We start from the raw sequence: 22,675 nt of genomic DNA on the forward strand, positions 1-22,675 counted from the left end.
AGTTCAAATTTAGGCAGGAAAGGGACTAAGTTAACTGGTCAGACCCAGAAACACAATGATTTGGCAAGCCACAGTCACTTAGCTCATGGATGTGTAATAATCTGCAGAAAAGCTGCTCAACTCTTGTCTGTTCCTTCACATCTGTAGAGGAGTTTGATATAATCACTTCTCTTTCTCGATTTTAAGCTTCATACGGGCAAAGAGATCACAAACTGTAGGGTAGCCGTCATGGTCTTGGGGGAAGTTATGTTCCTCCTGTTGGGGTGGATTAAGTAATACTTCCTGGCCCTTCTTCCAAAGTAGCCACTTGTCTTCTCCAGAGGATCACTGGCTGAGGGTGCCCATCTTTCCTGGCAGGATCCAGTCAGCTGTATTGAAGGGATACCAGGAAGTGATTGTGGGGCTTTTAAGCTTTTGTTGGCCATCCCTGTCCTCAGTACAAGGCACTTCCTTGGGACTTCCTTCCTTATATGGGGGCCTGATTAGCCACTCTGACAAGGGTCTGTTGTTTATGACTTGAATCAGCAATTCTAGAAGGAGCCGTTGCCTTTGATGCCTTAGCTTGTTCTTTTCTTGAAGGACAGGACCACATATTCAGGGAATCTTGATGCTTCTCAGGCTCAGATTTGGGTTCCACAGGCATCCCATTATTTTGTCCATCTTTCTTTAGAAGCCACTTATACAGAGCTTCCTTCTCAATTCTCATGATACACTCTGCAAAACTTGTGCAGGGCTCATTGGCTCTGCATATGTCCTCTATATGGGTCCTGATGGTTCTGGACAAGTCAATCCTCAGAAACGATGCTGAGGGTAGACAATAGTTTCTTGGCCTCCAAGTATTCATTCAGGCACTTCACATTGCCCAGGTTTTTCAAAATCTCTACACTATTGGGCTGGTTGCCCCAACAGTTGATATAGGAGTTGGTTTTGACAAGCCAATCATTCACATTGTAGGACTGGAACAAGAATTTAAACTTCTCACTGGTTTCACAACTGCCATTCTCAGGCTTCTCCAGCTTATAGGATTCCCGGGGAGTCACCAGCCACTCAGATAGATCATCTCATCTTGATCAGAAAGCTCTAGATCTTCCACCTTTTCAATTAAATGGAGAAAGAACTGGTAGTAAAATGGCTGTCACTTTGGATAACTTGGTTTTTTAGGAACTTCTTGTTGCTGACTCTTGAGGAACAAGTTTTCAAAGCCCTTTAGGTTGCCTGAGACATTACTGAAGAAACTGCAGGCTCTGGAAGAAGTCTATTCTCCAAGGTCTGCTTTTGGGTGAGCCAGTCCTGGGGGGTTTTTCCTGAAGACCACTGGTACGGTTGCTTCCAAGGAGCCATTCCCTGAGAGCGACATCTGTGATGCTGGATGCTGACTTCTGCTCTGGCATTAGGATATAGCCTCTCTTCTCCAGGAAGGGCATGATATTGGATGAGCTAGCATGAGGCAAGAAGTAGTTAGGAATTTGAATGGTCTTGAGAAACCCAAATGTGGTGATAGTCCTGCAGAGCAGTTGTGTCTGCTTCAAAGAGCAGGACAGTTGAATCTTCAAACTTAAGGGTCAAACTACCCAGTCCCTCCAGGCACACAGAGACTTGGCTAGATCTTTGTTTTGGGTGCACTTCAGTTAATGAATAAGACCGTTGAACTGGCCCAATAACCAGTAGAGCTGCTGGGCCTGTGGCTGAAGTGTCTCCTCTTTAAGCTGATAGATGAGGTCTACCTGTTCATACAGCCACCTCACAGTTTGTAAGGCGTTCTAGGTGACAACTCTGAATCTGAGCTTTGACTTCTCACAAGTTATCTTTAATTTGCTGTTCGGCCCAGGGAACTCCACCAATAGCAAGCTCCAAGTCCCTCCATGCATTACTACACCTCAAAAGGGGTTCTCTATTACTGGAGTAGCCCCTCTGGTCATGTGAGGTATTCATTCTGCTCACTGCTCCAGCTCCCAACCCCTCTCCAGGTGATCCAGATGGACTTTGGGTGGACAGAGACACAGCCCCACACAAAACTCCTGAGGAGTCTTTTTAAAGGGAATCTTTTCAACTGACTGGAACCTTTTTTGCTTCCTCCTTTATTCTTTACATAGAACAGTATTACCTACTATTGCTCTGACTCCATGTAAGGAGTCTTGCATCAATCAGCCACATGAGGAACACAATTCTCCTACTCTAAAGACACAGCAACCAGGGTGCCAGCTTGAACCAGAGAATAAATCTGCTGGTGTCTTGATCTTGGGCTTCCCAGCCACCAGACTGTGAGATAAATGCCTGTTCTTTAAATTACATAGTCTCAGGTATTCTGTTATAGTGGCACAAAATGGACAAAGACAGACTTGTATCCTACCCACGATATATAAAGAACTCTCAAAATTCAGTCTTGATCTTGGGCTTCCCAGCCATCAGATTGTGAGATAAATTCCTGTTCTTATAAATTACATAGTCTCAGGTATTCTGTTATAGCGGCACAAAATGGACAAAGACAGACTTTATCCTACCCATGATATGTAAAGAACTCTAAAAATTCAATAATGAAGACAAACTCAATTTTAAAATGGGCAAACATTTGAACAGACACAAGAAGATATATCGAAGGCAAATAAGCTCAACAACATTTATCATTATGGAACTGCAAATTAAAACCCAAGTAAGGTACCACATCACCCCTATTACCATGGCTAAAATTAAATAGACGTACCAAGCGTTGATAAGGATGCGGAAGAACTAGAACTCTTATACACTGTTGGTGGGAATTTAAATGGTTTGACCACTTTGGAAAACTGTTAGGCAGTTTCTTAAAAAGAAATATCTACCATACGATCCTGCTATTCTACTCTTAGGAATTTACCCAAGAGAAATAAAAGTGTATGTCCATGCAAGGATTACATACAAATGTTCATAGCAGCTTTATTTATAATAGCCAGAAATGGAAAACAACGCAAATGTCCATCAATAGGTGAATATATAAATAAATTGTGGTCTGTCCATACTATAGAATAATATTCAGCAATAAAAAGGAATGGACTGTTGACACAACAACATGCAGGAATCTCAAAATAATTATACTGGGTGAAAGAAGTTAATGATGATTATATCCTGTATGATTCATTTATATAAAATGCCAGACAATGCAAGCTAAAGTATAGTGACAGAAAGCAGATCAGTGGTTGCCTGGGAAAGGGGATGGGGGTGGAGAGGGACAGGAGGGAAGAATTACAGAATGGCACAAGGAAGCTTTGGGGGATGATGGATATGTTCATTGTTTCAGTGGTGAGAATGGTTTCCCAGGTATATACATATCCCAGAATTTGTTGAATTACACACTTTAGATGTGTGTAATTTATTGTATGCCTCTTATATCTCAATAAAGCTGTTTTTAAATTCCAAAGAGAGATGATCTTTCTTATTTGTCTCCCTTGAGTCTCATACCCATTCCATGGCCAGGAAAGGCTAAGATGATTGGCAGTTCCCCTAGAACTGCATCCGATGGAGAAAGAAATTGAGGAGCTATTCTAAAGAAACAGTTCTAGTACAAGCAGCAACTATAAAATTCTAATATGCCTTGGGAAATCTGTCACTGTACACTTTTTGAGTACATAAATGAACATGTATTTCATTTTGTGTGTGTGTGTGTGCCAAGATGGCAAGCTGTTTGCCTGGGGACAGAATTTAGGGCAACTTTGAGTTGAAAGATAATTTGCCTCAGTCCCTAAATCACAAGGATGACTTTTTAAGGAGTTACCTTGGCTCATAGTTTTGTAAGAGATGCTTACAGTACAGGAGAAACAAGAGAGGAACAAGTTTTTGAAACTGGTTAAAGACAGTGGTCCGTTAAGAGGGTACAAGAATCCAATCATTATTAATAACATATTCAAGGCCAACCTATAAAACATGTGACCTGAAAGTATTTGAAGGATAGCTCACAATAGGTAGAAAATGAACAGTGTCTTTCATTTGCTAACACAATAAAACAAATTAATAATAAGACAAGATACAAACTCAAACAACACCAGTGAGTAAATGTTTTCCTCTGTTGTGAAGTGGTATTTATATTCTCAAGCAGAGAGAAAATGGAATAAAATAAAATCTATCTTATTTAATATATATTTTTAAACATGTGCTAAATTGTGTTTGTTATAGAAGAAAGAGCAATAGTTGTACCTGGTGTGTGATGTCCACCCATTAGACCCAACTTGGTAGAGTGGGATCTACCTCTGGAATTTCCTACTTTTTTTTTTTTTTAGATGGAGTCTCACTCTGTCGCCCAGGCTGGAATGCAGTGGCATGATCTCAGCTCACTGCAACCTCTGCCTCCTGGGTTCAAGCGATTCTCCTGCCTCAGCCTCCCGAGTAGCTGGGACTACAGGCACGTGCCACCACGCCCGGCTAATTTTTTTTTATTTTTAGTAGAGATAGGGTTTCACCGTGTTAGCCAGGATGGTCTCGATCTCCAGACCTCGTGATCCACCCGCCTTGGCCTCCCAAAGTGCTGGGATTACAGGGGTGAGCCACTGCGCCCGGCCTGGAATTTCCTACTTGTTAGCCATCTATAAACCCACTTCCATCACCCTTTGTTTCTTTCTCCCTCCCTGTCTCTGAGGAGAGGTGTCTTGTGTTCTATTTGTGCTCTGATTGCATTCCTTTCCGCCTCCAAGAACTCCATCATTTCTCCATGCTTTCCTATATCTTTTTTTTTCTTTTTCTTTTTTTTTTTTTTTTTGAGACAGAGGCTCGCTCTATTGCCCAGGCTGGAATGCAGTAGTGCGATGCTGGCTCACCACAACCTCTGCCTCCCCACAACATCTGCTTCCTGGGTTCAAGCAATTCTCATGCCTCAACCTCCCAAGTAGCTGGAATTACAGGCATGCACACCACACCCAGCTAATTTTTATATTTTTGGTAGAGACAGGGTTTGGCCATGTTGCCCAAGCTGGTCTCAACTCCTGGCCTCAGGTGATCCACCAACCTTGGCCTCCCAAAGTGCTGGGATTACAGGTGTGAGCCACTATGCCCAGCCAGCTTTCCTATATCTTCTAATCTTCAATTACTTCACCACAGGCTCTTCCATATCCACATTTCTGCCATTAAGATAATACATTTTAGAATGTCCCTCTTCATTATATATCCCCCTTTTCCTTCTTCCTATTCTTTTTCCTAAAAATCTACAATTAGGAAATTCCTGCCTTAATTTCTCCATGACACTGTGATCTGCCGTCCAGTCCCCCACTTCTCCCACTCGGACTGCTCCAGTAAAAGTCACAGATGACTTTTTTTGTTGTAAAAATCAACAGAAACTTGTTATTTCCATCTTAAATCATTTCTACTGCATTTGAAACCGTTGACTACTTTCTCCTTGAAACGAGACTGTTGCTCTCCTTTTCTTGACTTATGTTCCATTTCCTTTGTATCCTTACACCCCCAACCCCTGGACTCCTGATCAAGTCTATGGCTTCAGTTATTACTGGGCCCGCGGCTAAAGTGTCTCCTCTTTAAGCTGATAGATGAGGTCTACCTGTGATACCTGGAGCTATACCTCTGACCTACAGGAATTCATATATTCCAGCACGATAGCCATTTTTCTATATAGTCTATGTCACTACCTGCATGCCCCTTGGCTCTTTAATCTCAACATTTGCAAGGAGAAAATTGTCATTTTTCATTCTAAAAATGTTTTTCTGTATTTCACAGCTTGGAGTGATCCCACCAATATATTCAAGAAGAAGCCTACAGTCTTCCATTTCTCCCTCTTTTTTATCACATTCCACATGCAAGTCAAGTTCTAATAATTTTAGTTTTAACATCTCTGTAACCCCACTACTGCCAGTGCTCTAAGCTCAAGATCATCATCTACTGGCTGGGTGCAGTGGCTCACACCTGTAATCCCAGCACTTTGGGAGGTCGAGGCAGGTGGGTCACCCGAGGTCAGGAGTTCGAGACCAGTGTGGTCAACATGGTGAAACCCTGTCTCTACCAAAAATACAATAATTAGCTGGGTATGGTGGCAGGTGCCTGTAATCCCAGCTACTCGGGAGGCTGAGGCAGGAGAATTGCTTGAACTCAAGAGGCTGAGATGGTGCCATTGCACTCCAGCCTGGGTGACAGAGCAAGACTGTCTCAAAAAAAAAGAAAAAAAAATCTCTTGTCCCATCACTTTATTAGCCTCTCAATGTTCTCCTTGTATCTAGACCAACACTGCCCAACAGAGCTTGCTGTGAAGGTGGAAATCTGTATCTGCACTGTCCAATAAGTTGGACTCCTCTGTAGATAAGGCTTTGTCTTTGAAGAATTTTGAAAAGTAAACACATTCATTGGCAGCAGTGGGAAAAACAGTCTAGAACTGTGCCGTCCTATATTGGCTCTTTAATAAAAATTCAATAAATTTAAAAGGTTCTCAGTCACATTAGTCACATTTCTAGTACTCAATATCTACATGTGACAAGTGGTTACTGTACTGTAAGTATGAACACTTGCCACAGCAGGGATCTGTAACATACAAACCCTCTGGAATGCTGCACGTGCTTTTTTTTCTTTTTCCTTTTTTATGGGAAAAAGAGCCACAGTGTTTATCAGCTGCACAAATCCAAACCATTTAAAAGTCAGGCAATAAATTCCGATTTCACTGACACTGACTATTATTACAGCTCCCAAATCCTTCTTGATGTGCCCTGTGTACAGCTCCAGCCTCATCTCCCACTGTTTGGGCGATTTTGTTATTGTGCAAACATCACAGAGTATATTTACATGCTGTGTTTGTAAGTACACTCTGTGATGTTTGCACAATGCTACAAACCTGTACAGCATGTGTACTGTACTGAAACTGTAGGCAATTGTAACACAATGGTCAATATTTGTATATCTAAGAATAGAAAAGGTACAGTAAAAATATGATATAAAAGATAAAAAATGGTACTTACCATGAATGGAGCTTGCAGGACTGGAAGTGGCTCTAAGTCAGTGAGTGAGTGGTGAGCGAATGTGAAGGCTTAGGACATTACACCACTGTAGACTTTATAAACACTACACTTAGGCTACACTAAATTTATTTTAAAAATAAAGCAATTGCTTTACAATATTATGACAGCTATGATGCTACTAGGCGACAGGAATTTTTAGCTCCTAATATAATCTTATGGGGCTACCGTTGTTTATGTAGTCTTTTGTTACTGGAAACATCATTAAGCAGCCCATGATTCTATTTCAGTTTCCTGAATGGGCCCAGTCTCTTTTCTGTGTTTTCACACATGCTTTTTCTTTTGCCTGGAACCCTCTTCCCATTGCACCACTATCTCTCCCTCTTCCTCACCTCCTCGCTTCAATTCTGCCTCCTCCTCTGTTATTCCTATTCATTTTTCAGGATTCACTTCGGCTGTCATGACATTCTGCTGGATGCTACCTAGCTCTGCATTTCACCAGTGCAGTTGTCTTTCTGCTTCCTTCTGAGGGATCAATTGCCAGTGGTCCCATGAGTTAACCAAAAGTGCCATCTAGTGGCAAACGCAGAAGACAACAATCGCCTCCAAATAAAGCATTTCACTCAGAGGGACAAAACATGGAATAGTGGACAGGCTTTCTCCACCACTACACACAGTAGGGAGAATCTACTGTGGCTCTTGGCTCTCCTCGATAGTTTCACATTTTCTACCTAACTTAAAACTCTCCCTTGGTCTGGAAGTAGGTAGGTATCATAATTTTCATCTTACAGATGCAGTCTCAAGTTCAGTGTGTCCTCCTTAAAATCCCCTTCTTTGGGCCGGGCGCAGTGGCTCACGCCTGTGATCCCATCACTTTGGGAGGCTGAGGCGGGCGGATCACGAGGTCAGGAGATCTAGACCATCCTGGCCAACACGGTGAAACCCCGTCTCTACTAAAAATACACGCCTGTAATCCCAGCACTTTGGGAGGCCAAGGCGGGCGGATCACGAGGTCAGGAGATCGAGACCATCCTGCCTAACGCGGTGAAACCCCGTCTTTATTAAGAAATACAAAAAATTAGCCAGGCGTGGTGGCGGGCACCTGTAGTCCCAGCTACTCAGGAGGCTGAGGCAGGAGAATGGCGTGAGCCCAGGAGGCGGAGCTTGCAGTGAGCCGAGATTGCGCCACTGAACTCCAGCCTGGGCAACAGAGCGAGACTACATCTCAAAAAAAAAAAAAAAAAAAAAAAATCCCCTTCTTTGCAGGATTGGCCACAAATAAAGAAGGAAAGTAAGCCACAATAGGCCAGGTTTTGCTCCTTCAGGATGGGAATTTCTCATTTAGAGCTGGTAGGAAGGATCTCATTAACATGTGGTTAAAGATGATTTGTCAGGGATGCAGCTGAGGACACTTAAAAAGAGACGCTTGTTAAGAGTCTCTAGGGAAGAAATAGATCCCCTGGCATTGTGAAGTCAGCAGATTATCGAGGAGGAAGAGGAGTGGGGAAGAGTTTCATTAATGTAGGAATAAGACAGTGTTCCTCATGGTGGGTTTACAGTGCAACAAATGGAAGTGTTGGGGTCAAAGCCATGGCGTGCAGCATGAGGTACGTAATGGGCAGCTTGTGTCCCTATGAACAGATATGAAGCCAGGATGATTTGCTAGTGAGAAGCTTGGGAAGGAACACTAGAAACCTGTTGAATTCCCAATACAGGATGTCATATTTCATAGGGTCACTAGAAGTAGCACAATGGGTGGGCAAAATTTAGAAGGCATAAGACCTGCGTTCACTTTTGGCCATGCCTCTAACCAGCATCTGACCTCCAGCAAGTGACCTGGAACCACTGAGCCTTAGGCTGGACACTGAGATACTGCTTTTTAAATTTTCCTCTAACAACTTTATTGAGATATAATTCACATAGCATGTAACTCAGCCATATATAGTGTACAACTCAACGGTTTTTAGTATCTTCACAGAATTGTGCAAGCATCACCATAGTCAATTTTTCTGTTGGGTTTTTTTTTTTTTTTTTTTTTTGAGACAAGGTCTTGCTTGGTTGCCCAGGCTGGAGTGCAGTGGCACGATCATGGCTCACTACATCCTTGACCTCCTGGGCTGGATCCTCCCACCTCAGCCTCCTGAGTAGCTGGGACCACAGGCACACACTACCATGCCCAGCTAATTTTTTTTTTATTTTTTCAATTTTTTGTAGAGACAGGGTCTCTCTGTGTTGCCCAGGCTGGTCTTGAACTCCCGGGCTCAAGCGATCCTCCCACCTTGGCCTCCCAAATTGCCACCATAGTCCATTGTAGAACATTTTTATCACCCCAAAGAGAAACCTTGTACCCTTTAGCCAAAACTGCACAGTCTCCCCCTTCTTCTCCAGCTCTATGCAGCTACTAATCTACTGTCTGTCTCTAGAGATTGACTATTATGGACATTTCAAATAAATGAAATTAGACTATGTGACCTTTTGTAACTGGCTTCCATGACTTAGCATGATGTTTGCAAGGTTCATCCATACTCTAGCATATATCAGTACTTTATCACTTTATATTGCCAAATATTATTTCATTATATTCATATCACATTTTATCTATCCATTCATCAGTTTATGGACGTTTGGGTTGTTTCTACTTTTTGGCTATCCTAAATGATGCTGCTATGAACATCTGCATACAAGCTGTTGTGAATACTTAAGTTCTCACTTCTCTTGAGTATATACCTGGGAGTGAAATTGCTGGGTCATGTGGCAACTCTACATTTGACCTTTTGTGGTCTTGCTGTTTTCCAAAGAAGCTGCAACATTTTATATTCTCACCAGCAGTGTATGAAGGCTTAAGAGGTCTTTTAAAACTGCTGATCTGTTCATAAGAGTGTCAATAAGAGGCTGGGCATGGTGGCTCACGCCTGTAATCCCAGCACTTTGGGAGGCTGAGGCGGGTGGATCACTTGAGATCAGCAGTTCAGGACCAGCCTGGCCAACATGGTGAAACCTCGTCTCTACTAAAAACACAAAAATTATTAGCCAGGCGTGGTGGTGCACCCCTGTAATCCCAGCTACTGGGGAGGCTGAGGCGGGAGAATCACTTGAACCCAGGAGGTGGAGGTTGCAGTGAGCAGAGATCGTGCCACTGCACTCCAGCCTGGGTGAGAGTGAGACTCTGTCTCAAACAACAACAGCAGCAGCAGCAACAACAAAAAAGTGGCGATAAGATATAGAAGCATTACTTTTATCTAGCCACATATCAAGTGCTCAATTCCTTTTTCCCTCTTGCTGTGCTATTGTTATGTAATCACATCTGTATGTTACAAACTCAATACTTAGTTATAATTATTTTATATAATCTGATGTCTCTTAAACTGAGAAAAGGACAGCAAGTATATATTTATAGCATTCATTACATTATTTATCTCTTATGGTTTTCTTCATGTATTCTTACGAATTCAAGTTACTATCTGGTATCATTTTTGTACTGCAAATACAGCTTTGCTTACCTCCATTTCCTTTATGATGTTAATGCTAAATATGTTATATATGTTACAGGCTCCCAAATACAATGCATCTTGCATAAACATGGTTTTTTTCTATAATTGCCCTATAAACAAGAATGACAAAATACGCATTTATACTGTCTTTTATAATTACATAATTACCTTTACTATGCTGATGGCCTATGCCTCGGAGGAGGTACCATAACCCTCAACTAGGAGCTGGGGGAAGAGCGAGCCCTGTGTTCTTGACTACACCCTCCTGGAGTGGCCATCGCCAAACTGAGAGGGAGCAGAAAAGAAGTGGTTGGTGGGTCAGATGACAAAAACTTGCTGTTCTTATTAAGTTTCAGTAGGTTTCCTTGAATGTTTCTTCATTTAATGAGCTGTATGCCCTTAGGACAATTTCCAGACCGTTTAAATGGTTGTTTTGTTTCTAATTTTCACTAGTTAGGCTTGTTTCACTGGTGAATGGGTCCACAAGTTTCCTCACATGGTCTCTAGAAGTATCACTTAGTTCTTTACAAAGTACCCTTGCATATAAAATTTTATTTGATCCTCACCATTTTATGAAACAAGGGTAAGGACTTTTTAGCCCTAAAAATGAGGCCCAGAATGCTAAGTAACTGGCTGAAGTTATAAGGTTTCTCAGAGCCATGTGTTCACTCAGGAGGCACTTACTGCCTGCTCTGTGCTAAACATTAGATTTAAAATGTTCAGCATTTACTGTATAGACAGGAGACAAAAACCAGACAATTGCAGCACAAGGTTAAGTGCTAGAATAAAGTATACAGTGCCTTAAGCAATAAGAAGGGCACTGGCTGGGTGCGGTGGCTCACTCCTGTAATCCCAGCACTTTGAGAGGCCGAGGCAGGTGGATCGCTTGAGCCCAGGAGTTGAGATCAGCCTGGACAACATGGTGAAACCCCATCTCTACAAAAAAATACAAAAAAAAAATTAGCCAAGCATGGTGGCACATGACTGTAGCCCCAGCTACTTGGGAGGCTGAGGTGGGAGAATCACTTGAACTCAGGAGGTGGAGGCTGCAGTGAGCCATGATCGTACCACGCCACTGCACTCCAGCCTGGGCAACAGAGTAAGACCCTGTCTCAAAAAAAAAGGGGGAGGGGGTTGGGTGGTCACCTAGTCCAGTCTTGAAGAATTAGAAACTAAGCATTTTGATTTGTTTTTCTTGTAAATAGAAAGGACCAAATAGCACAAAATAAAGTGGCACATGGCATGGTAGTTAAGACTGAAGCCAGATGGCTAGATGGTTTACATTTCCATCGAATGATTAGCTATGTTACCTTGGGTAAGTCACTTAATCTGTGCTTGTTTCCTTATCTGTAAAATGGCGCTAATATTACCTACTCTTTAGGGTTATACGATTGAAGACACAGCACTATGTTTATAATTGTACCTGGTATATGTTTATACTGTAACAACTGATTGCTAAATAAATTCCATTAGTGAGAGGATGGTGTTAAATACTAAACTTCCCCAGGGCATTCTTGTCAGTGTTTCCTGAAATTGAAATTGACTTCCTGAGATATAGTATGTACTTGTTTTTAGAATTGTTTCCTTTTCTCTGACTTGGTTAAGTGTGAGATTTAGGGTTAACTGAAAAGAACAACTCTTCAGGAAATACCTGGGAACCTGTAGTCTTCCAGGTTATCTGTATGTTGCCATAGGGTAATTTTAACATGTTGTTTGTACTACAGTATACCTTAATTCAAAAGAAAACACATCTAACATGTTTTAATTTTTTGATGCAGAATAATCAGTTTAAGGTTTCTGTTAACATAAGATTCCAATAAAAATAAAGTCTGTATTTGGTTCTTAGGTTTCTTTGGGTTAACTACTGAAACACACTATATTTCCGAAGTATTGTACTATGCTCTATTAGTCTTGTTGAAAGTTCTAGAAAATCAGGGGCTATTAATGTGTCAATGCTCATGCCCTTAGTGGTGTTATTCGGCATCCTGGGAAAATAAACTGAAATGTGGCTCAAATATGGCTCTAAGCTCAACAGGGTACAATCCACTACTTGCAAGTCTTCCCACCCCCCACTTTCCTAGGAAATGATTCTGTTTTGTGTATTAAGTACCTCTCTAAACACAACTACATTTAGTGCAGTTTTACAACTTCCCTTAGTATCATTAACACTTCTGTGACCAAACAAATAAACAAACAAATGACTACTGCAAACTGGTTTATTTTATATAGGAAAGTGTCAACATCTTTATTGCTAATATAAGCATTTAATGTCAAAGAAATGAAGGTAATTTTACAAACTCAATTTTTGTTAAGTACGTGAAGTTTCTATTTGATTATGTGGTTTTATATCACATTCGTTCAAATGCATTTCTCTCCCTTAGAGGGACTATTCCAACATCACTCCTTTGGAATTATTTCAGTCATCCCTAACATGTGACTTTACCAAAGACCTTGAAGCTAAACAAACAAGCAAAACAAAATTTCAATGACTCTTAGATGAATGGAGTAAGAGATAGTCATCACATGTCAATTAGGGATGTTCATCTCCAACAAGACACTGTCAAAATGTTTCTTCTGATATAGCAGTTATAAGTCAGAGCCTTCAAAAAAAAAAGGGCAGAACAAGAGTACAATAAAAGAAGCGTCTGCAACTTAAGCCTCCCACAGTCCTAAGCCTGATATGCACAAAGCAAAGCCTCTTTCCCGCAAACTAAATTCCATCCATTTGAGCTTTCAGAGATAGATGCCCAAGAGCTATCATTAATAGATACAGCATATTGACTCTAGTTGCATCAATTATGCCTGAAGAGTTTAATACCCATCCAAGTCCAAAGGTGGAAGAATACATACACTGGTATGGTAATAGGCAAGAGCAGGCTGTAAAAGCAAAGGCTGGCTGTGCTAGTGCAGCCCTGTGGGAAGTTTTCTTCCACAGAGGCTGAGTAGAACAGTCCTGCTAAAGAAACCAGTGGAATAAGAACAGTCAACGTAGGAAGAGACAAAAACATTCTTCTCTTCCACTTATTACCTGCCACTGTGTTTTAAAAGGTATATGGTACTAAGAAAAGTTGGCTGTTGCGTTTTTTTTATTTTTTTAAATTATGAACTAGCGCTGCTCCACTTCTTCTTGCTTCTTACTTTGACGTGTCATCCTAGCTGCCTGTGGTATCATATTAGGAATCCCATCAATGATTGGATAAGCTATTCCCAACTCTTCATTAATCAATTCATTTGTTGATGCTTCATATCTGAGGTGGAAAAAAAAGAACAAAATGAGTTGTGGGAAAATAAAATGCTTGAAGAGGCTGATTTTCAACAAATACCACCATTTATCCAATTTTTGGTATGGAGTTAATCCCAGAATAGTCTTCTTTAATTCTAAAAGAAACAATAGCCAATTCAACCTTTTATTTTAGAAAAATTCTCTTACAATCTGTAATTATTCCCATTTTAGTCAGTTTCACTCATATTCTCTTTTTCACCTTATTCACAAGTTATTCCTTAATTTTTTTTTCATACTAGTCAGAAAAGATCTCCCTCTCTTATCCAAATATTCCTTCATTACTTTGGTCAACCCCCAAACCATCCCTGTTAATTTACTACTGGAATAAACACTAGAGAAAAATCAACTTCTTCGTTTTAGAATAAATGCTAAGTAGAGAAATTTAACTAATCCATTAGAAGGAAATCACTGGAAAAGGTGAGAGGGCAGAAATGAGGAAACTTTCAAAAGCACTAAGTCTGCAGTGAGCTAGTTATAAACGTAAATCAAATGATAATTTCAAGGTTTGAGAAAACTGAATAATATGTTTATTACGGGAAAAAGAAATATGAAAAATTGCTAGCAATCTAACATTCAAAGATAACCACTGATAACATTTTGGTGTTTACTTTATGCGATTTCTAATACTAGCGTTAGTGTTGTCAATATTCAATTTTGGTAGCTTGGAAACTGTAGAGCTGTCTTCCCAAAAACTAGTTAAAGAGGCTTCTACGAAACCTGCTAGGCCACAACTAAGAGCCACCGGGCAGCAAACACAGCTGAATTGCTTAAGATTGTCAGGCACCAGTTATACAAGACACTTTCACAAGAATCTGGAGGGTACAACAATACTTTTCATTATCTTGGCTTAAAAACCGGAAGGCTTTGGACTTGTCCTGAATCGCAGTGGTTCATAAACCTGGTGGTACGTTAGAAATCATTTAGGGACCGTTTAAGAACACAAATAAGCTGGGCGTGGGGGTGGCGCCTGTCTCCCGACTCCTGAGGAGGCTGAGGCGGGATTTCTAGGCCAGTCTGGGCAACGTAGGGGGCACCCTGTCTCTTAAAAGGGAAAAAAAGAAAAAAGAAAATACAAATGTTCAGGTCCCATCCCCCAAGCATTCCAAGTCTGCCCGTCTCGGGGGCTATCGGGGAATCGGCATTTTTAAAACGGTCCCCGGGTGATTGCAATGCGCAGCCGGTCGCGAACCCTAAAACGCTTCGAGCCATTCCCGCAGGCTGGCCATGTGTTCTGGGAGATGTGGGACGCGGCTCCCCAGCCTCCGGTCTCTCCCGTCCTGCCCGCTGTGCGCCCGGCGAGGACAGAGTCCAGAATATGGCAGCGGAGAGTACTTGACCGACGACCTACAAGGCCCCAGTGGCTGCGAGAGGCCGCGGTCCACCGCTCCCTTTCCGCCCACCGGGAGGCTGCGAAGGAAGGGCCAAGACCAGCGAGTCACCTGAGCGGCTTCTTGGAGAGCGGGCACACCAGGAACTCCAGCAGCGCCGGATCGAAGGCGCGGGGCGGCTCCTCAGTCTTCTTGCCCGGGTCGGCCAGAGGCCGCGACCCCGACGCGTGCAGGCACCTACGGGCGACCGCGGACGGCGGCGCGCGCGTTCCCCGCAGCGCTGAGGCGAGCCTGCAGCGTGCTTCACTCAGCATGGTCTGGCAGCCGGAGACCAGGCCTCACTGCGCCCTCGCCAGCCGTGGCCGAGCTCCTGGCTCCCCGTTCGTCCAGGCCAGCCGGCCAGGCCCCGCCCCCTGGTGCTCTGGGAAACACTGCCGGGGAGTAGGCGGAGCGGGCGCTTTGGTTCCGAGGGTGCTCCTGCTCCGACTCCTTTTCCCACGGGCGTCATTTACAGTCTGTAGGACAGCCCCAGGGCAGAGGCCTCTGGTGGGTGCCCCACCGCCTTACCAGACTACAAACTAAACCAGTGTTTAAGTCGAGGTGTCTGGGTTTTCACCGGGGCCTGTCGCAGTGATGCCAGGAAACCAGTGGCCAGGCCTCAGAGTTGTAGGGAGTTAGGCTTGGACCTACCTGGTTACCTCCAAGTGAAGTTTCAAACACACTGTTATGTATTGTATTGAATGTATTATCATGGATGTATTGAAAGCGCTCATTTGTTTCATGTACATCTTTACTATACCATTAGTTTCTGTAACCTTGTTTGGCTTTTTTCTCTCTAATTAAAAAAAGTGAGAACCTGGAAGGAATGGCCTAGGCCTCTGACCCTCCAAAATATGTAAATTCTTCCTGCCTGAGACCCAGTCATTGTGAAGTATTTGCGTAATAAAGCACAGCTAATTTACTTCTATAAATGAGCTTGGAGGCCGCAAGGGGCCTAACTGTGTAACAGGCAGATGTGATCTGCCTGTTAAAGATCCATTCAAGGAATGGGTGATCCATTCAGTGAATTTCTATCCCAGGTTTGCTTCCGACTCTCCGAGGAAGTGATGCATGTTAGATCTCTTTCTTACAGTGTAGTAGATGGGAAGTTGGGCTCTGGGGCCTGACAGCTTGGTTCCCTGTCCACAATTTAGTAGCTGGATGACTTCGGCAAAGGACTTAACCGCTCATTTTCCTTATCTGTGTAAGACTAATAATTGTACCTACCTTGTGGGTAGGGGATAAATGTGGTTGTGCATTCGAAGAACATTTAGAAAAGTGCCTGGCACAAATTAATGCTCCATTAATGTTGTCTATTTTTATTTTTATTTCATCTAGTTTTTCCATGTCCGAAGACTCAAAGATTCTTGTTAGTCATCCATTTTTTCCCTCCGTTCTGCTGAATATCAACCTGAACTTTTTTTTGCATCACTGGGCATTATCATTTCACACTTTGAGTTCCTGGAGCTGGAAGTACAGAATCCAAAAATATGTTTATATTTTCAAATTTCTCTTCCAGGCCAATGTAAAAATAAACTGAGAAATGTTTATGTGTTCATCGTAATTTTTTGTTTGTTTTTTGGGCCATCCTTTTTTTAAAAAAAAAAAAAAACAGTTTATTTTTTGATGTTCTTTGTTCACTAATGTTCAAGAAAATTTTCTAAGGTTAATGTAGCTTATAGGATACCAAAAAGGAAACACTTCTACTAGATAGATATTTAAGAGATAATGAAAGTCTCTGGTTGCCTCACCTTCCTTCCCCCACAAAGAAATCTTTCACAGTCGTAACTTTCCGTTATTAGAGTTACTAACGGACTAGAGAATAGGGCAGTTATCAGGACATACCCTCAAGGGAAACTACTGTAAAGTTCCTATGTCACCTTCACACTATTTCCGACTAGGGCAGTAGCAGGAATTAATTTTTCAGTTGAAGTCAGTTGATACTTTGGGCTCAAGGGAAGGGGTGAGCTGTAGGAAAGATAAGTTTCTGCTTAAGGAGAAACAGCACTTGACTTCTGCAAGCGCTGAGTGGGCCCAACCCTTGGCCCTTGTTGGGTAGGGGAAGGCACCCATGCTTAAGCCTCAGCTAGCTTGGCTGACAGATCTCTATCAACTGGGTTTTCTAACCAGTTATAAATAAATTAGTTTCAGTTTGCCTCCACATAGAGGGTTTGAGGCAGTTCCGTTTACTTGATTTAGGGGAAGAATAGAGAGTAACAGCAAAGTATTGAAAACATCTTCAAATTTATAACACCAGAAATCAACAACCAATATTTAAGGAACATATGAATGTATGACTGTCACCATGTGAGTATTAAGCTGCAACATATCAAAGCAAAATGTCCCTAAATAGCCCTTAGTGATGAAGAAATACAATTCATTTCTGCCTGTAGTATACTAAGCTAAATGGAGATGATAGGATAGGATCATGGGACTGGAAATGGTCTTTTAAAAGTTAGTCCCTTTTCACTATTCACATGACTATGACCTTTCCTGTTACATAGGCCTGTGCACAATAACCTGATGGTTTCTGGTCTCAGATACAGTATAGCTGTGTGATCTTGGAGAAGCTACTTAAGTTCTCCCCCTCAACCTTATCACTTGTGAAATACAATAATAACAGTACTTAACTTACGGTGTTTGAACAGACTAAATAAAACAATTCAAGTAAAACAGCACAGGGGCTAACACATTTACAGAATGTTGTTAGCAATAAAATTATTTATTATGGTGAAACTAGTAAACATTCTGATGAAAAGGGAAAGGGAAAGCACAAGGTAATTCTGGGACACTCTTTTTAACTGAAATGGAATTTTTCTAATTGCCAATATAGATACTATTGAAACACAATTCTTGGATTATCACACACATGAAGTTAGAAATCTCTAGGCAGAAGAGGGGCTGGACTATGTATTTTAACAGACCCTGTCAATTCCAAATTTGGGGGAATTGAAATTTGTGAACCTGTAATACAAAGAAATGAGTCAAAATAAATTTTCCACTAGATGGCATCATTTAGTATTTGAACTAACATTTATCTCTGCTTGATCTTTTCTCTCTGTGATTACAGAGATTTACTTTCATTTTGCCAATTGTTTCTTAATTTGATGACACTTATTTTTTATTTTCATTTTATTTTCTTGAGACAGATTCTCTCTGTGTCATCCAGGCTGGAGTACAGTGGTGCAGTCGTGACTCACTGCAGCCTTGACCTCCCAGACTCAAGCAATCCTGGCACATCAGCCTCCAGGTAGCTGGGACTACAGGTGCATGCCACCACGCCCAGCTAATTTTTGTATTTTTTGTAGAGATGGTGTTTCATGTTGCCCAGGCTGGTCTGGAACTCCTGAGCTCAAGCAGTTCACTCACCTTGGCCTCCCAAAGTGCTAGGATTATAGGCATGAGCCACTGTGCCCAGCCAAACATTTATTTTAAAAACAAAAATCATAAAAGTCCTATTAATAAATTTTAATTATAATGAGTTTATTAAAATCAAGTTTCCAATAGATAAATGGACAAAATATTTGAAAAGAAAAATTTGCAAAAAAAGAAAATACAGTTGATCAATAAACACATTAAAAAATTATCCTTAATAGGATAATTTTTATTATCCTATTGTAGTAGGATATGCTAGTTTCAAACATCAAAGTAGTTTTGCTAGTAGTAGTAATGCTAGTTTCAAACATCAAAGAAGTTTTGAAATAACCCTAGACATGAATGTTACCAGCCTTGTCTTGGCCATCTGAAGGATAATCACAAATTCTGTCTGAAGGGCTGAGGGCTAGTGCCTGCAAAAGGACTAGAATATCCCAGCATGGGCACGAGTAGCTTGAAATTATGGAAGTATGTCCTGTTTTTCTTTCTTCCTTTCTTTCTTTTGACAGGATCTTGCTCTATCTCCCAGGCTGGAGTGCAGTGGCTCCATCATAGCTCACTGCAGCCTTCACCTTCTGGGCTCAAACAATCCTCCCACCTCAGCCTCCCGAGTAGCTGGGACCATAGGCATGCACAAGCACCACCACACCCGGCTAATTTTTAAATTTTTTTTTGTAAAGTCAAGGTCTCACTATGTTGCCCAGGCTGGTCTTGAACTCCTGGGCTCAAGCAATCCTCCCGCCTCAGCCCCCCAAAGTCCTGGGATTACAGGCGTGAGCTACCACACACAGCCCAACTTGCTCTTTCGGTTCTGTGGCTGCCGCACTTATGGGGATGTACCCGCTGATCCACAACAGCTTGTGAGTGCTCTTCCATAAGCTCCCCTCCCTCACGCTGGGCAATGTGCTTGTCATCGTGGGCTCCATGATCACGGTGGTGGCCTTCCTGGGCTGCATAGGCTCTGTCAAGAAAAACAGTGCCTGCTTATGTCCTTGTTCATTCTGCTGCCGATTATCCTCCTTGCTGAGGTGACCTTGGCCATCCTGCACTTCGTTTACGAACAGAAGCTGAATGTATAGGTAGCTGAGGGCCTGACGGACAGCATCTACCATTACCACTGGGACAACAGCACCAGGCGATGTGGGACTCTATCCAGTCATTTCTGAACTGTTGTGGCGTAAATGGCACGAGTGATTGGTCCAGCGGGCAACAAGCATCTTGACCCTCAGATCCAAAAGTGAAAGGTTGCTATGCAAAAGTGAGACTGTAGTTTCACACCAATTTCCTGTATATCAGAATCATCACTATCTGTGTATATGTGCATTCCAGGTGGTAAGGATGTCCTTTGCACTGACCCCAAACAGCCAGATTGATAAAACCAGTTAGGCCCTGGGGGTGTGACCTGCAACTGCCCTGTGCTGGGGAGACTCGTTTCATCTTTGGAAATCCAAAACCATTTATAGCATGAAGTTCTAAATGGTCACCTGCTGGAATACCTGTCCTCCTCCCACCCCTTCGCTTTTTGGGTCGCTGTCTTATACAGCCAGAAAATAAGGTGTTGGCTAGGGACTTTCCATCTCAGGCAGCAAGACAACATTTCACCTACTGACGGCAGCAGCCATGTCTCTCAAGGTGGTAACAGTAATACTTGGACATTTTTTTAGACAAGAAAGGCCAAGAGAAACTGTGGAACTAATGGCTCAAGATCAAACAGTGGGCCCAGGATATGAAGCTTTTAACCTTCCCACTGTCAAATTAGTCTGTGGTCTCTGTGTCGTGCCCAGTCTGCTCTCCAAAGTCAAGCAAGAGATAAGCTGAAGAGGGTTCTAGGTCCAGGCTCATGGGACCATTGTCACAACCCTGTTTCTCTTTGACGTAGAGTGGTGGCTATAGGAATTACAGAGTGCTCTTTCTCCAAAGGGCAAGGTTTCATTTCCATTTCTTTATTAAGGGCCTCATCAATTTATTCTGTCTTTCCACAAAAAATTATCCAGTGATTTATATCCTGACTTCAACCAGTTACTTAGTTGATAATCACATGCACAAGACTTCTGGTGTTATTTCTCTATCAGCTAAGGTTTTGTTAATTTACTATTTTGCTCTTCAATAAATAAAAGTGATCTTAATTTTTTAAAAAATCAAAGAAGTTTCCGTTTCTCATCTATCAAAATAGTAAATATTTTAAAAATGTAATTCTTAATGTTTATGAATAAATGAAGTATTAATTTATTAATTTATTGAATGTCCACTGTGTGGCAGGCATGCACCATTATTCAGATTTAAAAATAAAAACTCGTAACAACACAGAAAATTATAATAAGTGAAAAACAAGCAGGACACAAAAATGTATGTACAATGATTATATTTTCAAACCAAGAACTTCGGCATGGGGGCAAAAAACAAAGAACAACCGAAATGTTGGCTGAGTGCTGTGGCTTGCACCTGTAACCCTGCACGAGGCAGGAGGATTGCTTGAGGCCAGGAGTTCAAGACCAGCCTGAGCAACTTAGCAAGACTCCATTTCTACAAAAAAAAAAAAAAAGTTGGCTGTGGCAGTGCCTGCAGTACTAGCTACTCAGGAGGCTGAGGAAGGAGGATCACTTGGGCCCAGGAGTTCGAGGTTACGGTAAGGTATGATGGCACCACTGTACTCTAGCCTGGGAGACAGAGCAAGACCCTGTCTCTAAAAAATAAAAAAACAGGCCAGGCGCAGTGGCTCACACCCATAATCCCAGCACTTTGGGAGGCCAAGGCAGGTGGATCACGAGGTCAGGAGTTCAAGACCAGCCTGGCCAAGATGGTGCAACCCCGTCTCTACTAAAAATAGAAAAATTAGCCAGGCGTGGTGGCAGGCACCAGTAATCTCGGTTACTCGGGAGGCTGAGGCAGGAGAATCGCTTGAAACTGGATGGCAGAGGCTGCAGTGAGCTGAGATCACACCACTGCACTCCAGCCTGGGCAATAGAGAGGGACTGTGTCTCAAAAAAAAAAAAAAGTTGGTTCTCTTTAGCTGGTTGAAATATTGCTGAATTGTTCTTTAAATGTTTCTCTATTTAAAATTTTTTACTTAATAAAGTAGTTTTAAAATATAAACATTACCAGTTCATAATTGATAAAAGAACACTTTATTTCAAAACTATTGATTCGGTTCAGTAAATACTGATCACTTCCTGTGTTCTCAGATTATATTAGGAGGTGAAAAGGAGGGGTATAAAGGCATATAAGATGCTATTCTGGCTGAGCGCCATGGCTCACGCCTGTAAGCCAACACTTTGGGAGGCTAAGGCAGGCGGATCACCTGTGGAGTTCAAGACCATCCTGGCCTGGCCACCATGGTGAAACCCTGTCTCTATTAAAAGTACAAAACATTACCTGGGTGTGGTGGCAGTGCTGTAATCCCAGCTATCAGGAGGCTGAGGCAAGAGAATTGCTTGAACCAGGGAGGTGGAGGTTGCAGTGAGCCGAGATCATGCCACTGCACTTCAGCCTGGGCGACAGAATGAGATTCCGTCTCCAAAAAAAAAAAAAAAAAAATGCTATCCCTGTTTTCAAGATGTTTATAATCTTAAGTGGAGTAAACAGCACAGGATAGAGTTAAATAAAAAATTCAGGTTTACATATAGTGCATTCTTTTTTGTATTCATTCAACATTTGTTGAACTCATACTATATATGAGGCTCACAAAGAAGGCTGTGCCTAAGGCCTAAGGAGGGCTTAGGGGAGTGTCAGTATAGGTCTCATAGCCGTAACAAATTATTTACTGAGACCTCAGGAGACACCCATTTTATCTCCTTTCATCGTCTTTTAATCCACAAAAACAATTTTAACTTTGCAAGTAGAATATAAAAGTTTGCTAGGCAGAGATGAGTGTGAAGAGCCATCAATACTATACTACAGCTCAGGTAAGAGTGAATAATATGGACTTGAGTAAATATTGTAGGGCTGCATATTAATATATATTTTAAATGGCTTCTGTGTATAACTATAACATTTCAAAACTAATCACGAAAATGGCCAGGTTTGATCTTAAGCCTAAAAGTTCAACATAATTAAGATATGAATATATGGAAAGAGGAATAGTGTTTTATTTTTATTCTTTTTGAGACAGAGTCTCGCTCTGTTGCCCAGGCTAGAGTGCAGTGGTGCGATTTCAGCTCACTGCAACTTTTACCTCCCAGGTTCAAGCGATTCTCCTGGCCTCAGCTTCCCAAGCAGCTGGGACCACAGGTGTGTACCACCACATCA

The 22,675-nt window shown here is 42.0% G+C and overlaps 2 protein-coding genes, 1 long non-coding RNA gene and 2 pseudogenes across 3 annotated transcripts; 2 read left to right on the top strand and 3 right to left on the bottom strand.

Annotated features, from left to right (window-relative positions):
* Positions 1-135: 135 nt before the first annotated feature.
* Positions 136-1,941, bottom strand: LOC100584940 (annotated as a pseudogene).
* Positions 1,942-12,629: 10,688 nt separating this feature from the next.
* On the bottom strand, positions 12,630-15,428 carry PIGY (phosphatidylinositol glycan anchor biosynthesis class Y). The gene is made up of 2 exons (XM_030819117.1): positions 15,128-15,428; positions 12,630-13,653 (listed from the first exon to the last, which is right to left on the bottom strand). The coding sequence occupies exon 2, from the start codon at positions 13,411-13,413 to the stop codon at positions 13,198-13,200; it is 216 nt and encodes a 71-aa protein (XP_030674977.1). The 5' UTR covers positions 13,414-13,653; positions 15,128-15,428; the 3' UTR covers positions 12,630-13,197.
* PYURF (PIGY upstream reading frame) lies at positions 12,630-15,428 on the bottom strand. The gene is made up of 2 exons (XM_003265893.3): positions 15,128-15,428; positions 12,630-13,653 (listed from the first exon to the last, which is right to left on the bottom strand). Exons 1-2 carry the CDS (start codon positions 15,328-15,330, stop codon positions 13,512-13,514), a joined length of 345 nt encoding a protein of 114 aa, XP_003265941.3. The 5' UTR covers positions 15,331-15,428; the 3' UTR covers positions 12,630-13,511.
* LOC115836713 lies at positions 13,574-16,619 on the top strand. The gene is made up of 3 exons (XR_004031734.1): positions 13,574-13,658; positions 15,133-15,562; positions 16,394-16,619. It is a non-coding gene; the product is annotated as an uncharacterized LOC115836713 (long non-coding RNA).
* A 2,250-nt stretch (positions 16,620-18,869) lies between these two features.
* Positions 18,870-19,831, top strand: LOC100585610 (annotated as a pseudogene).
* Positions 19,832-22,675: the final 2,844 nt, after the last annotated feature.

Source organism: Nomascus leucogenys, chromosome 9, assembly GCF_006542625.1.
Source record: "Nomascus leucogenys isolate Asia chromosome 9, Asia_NLE_v1, whole genome shotgun sequence".
NCBI classification, from domain to species: Eukaryota; Metazoa; Chordata; class Mammalia; order Primates; family Hylobatidae; genus Nomascus; species Nomascus leucogenys.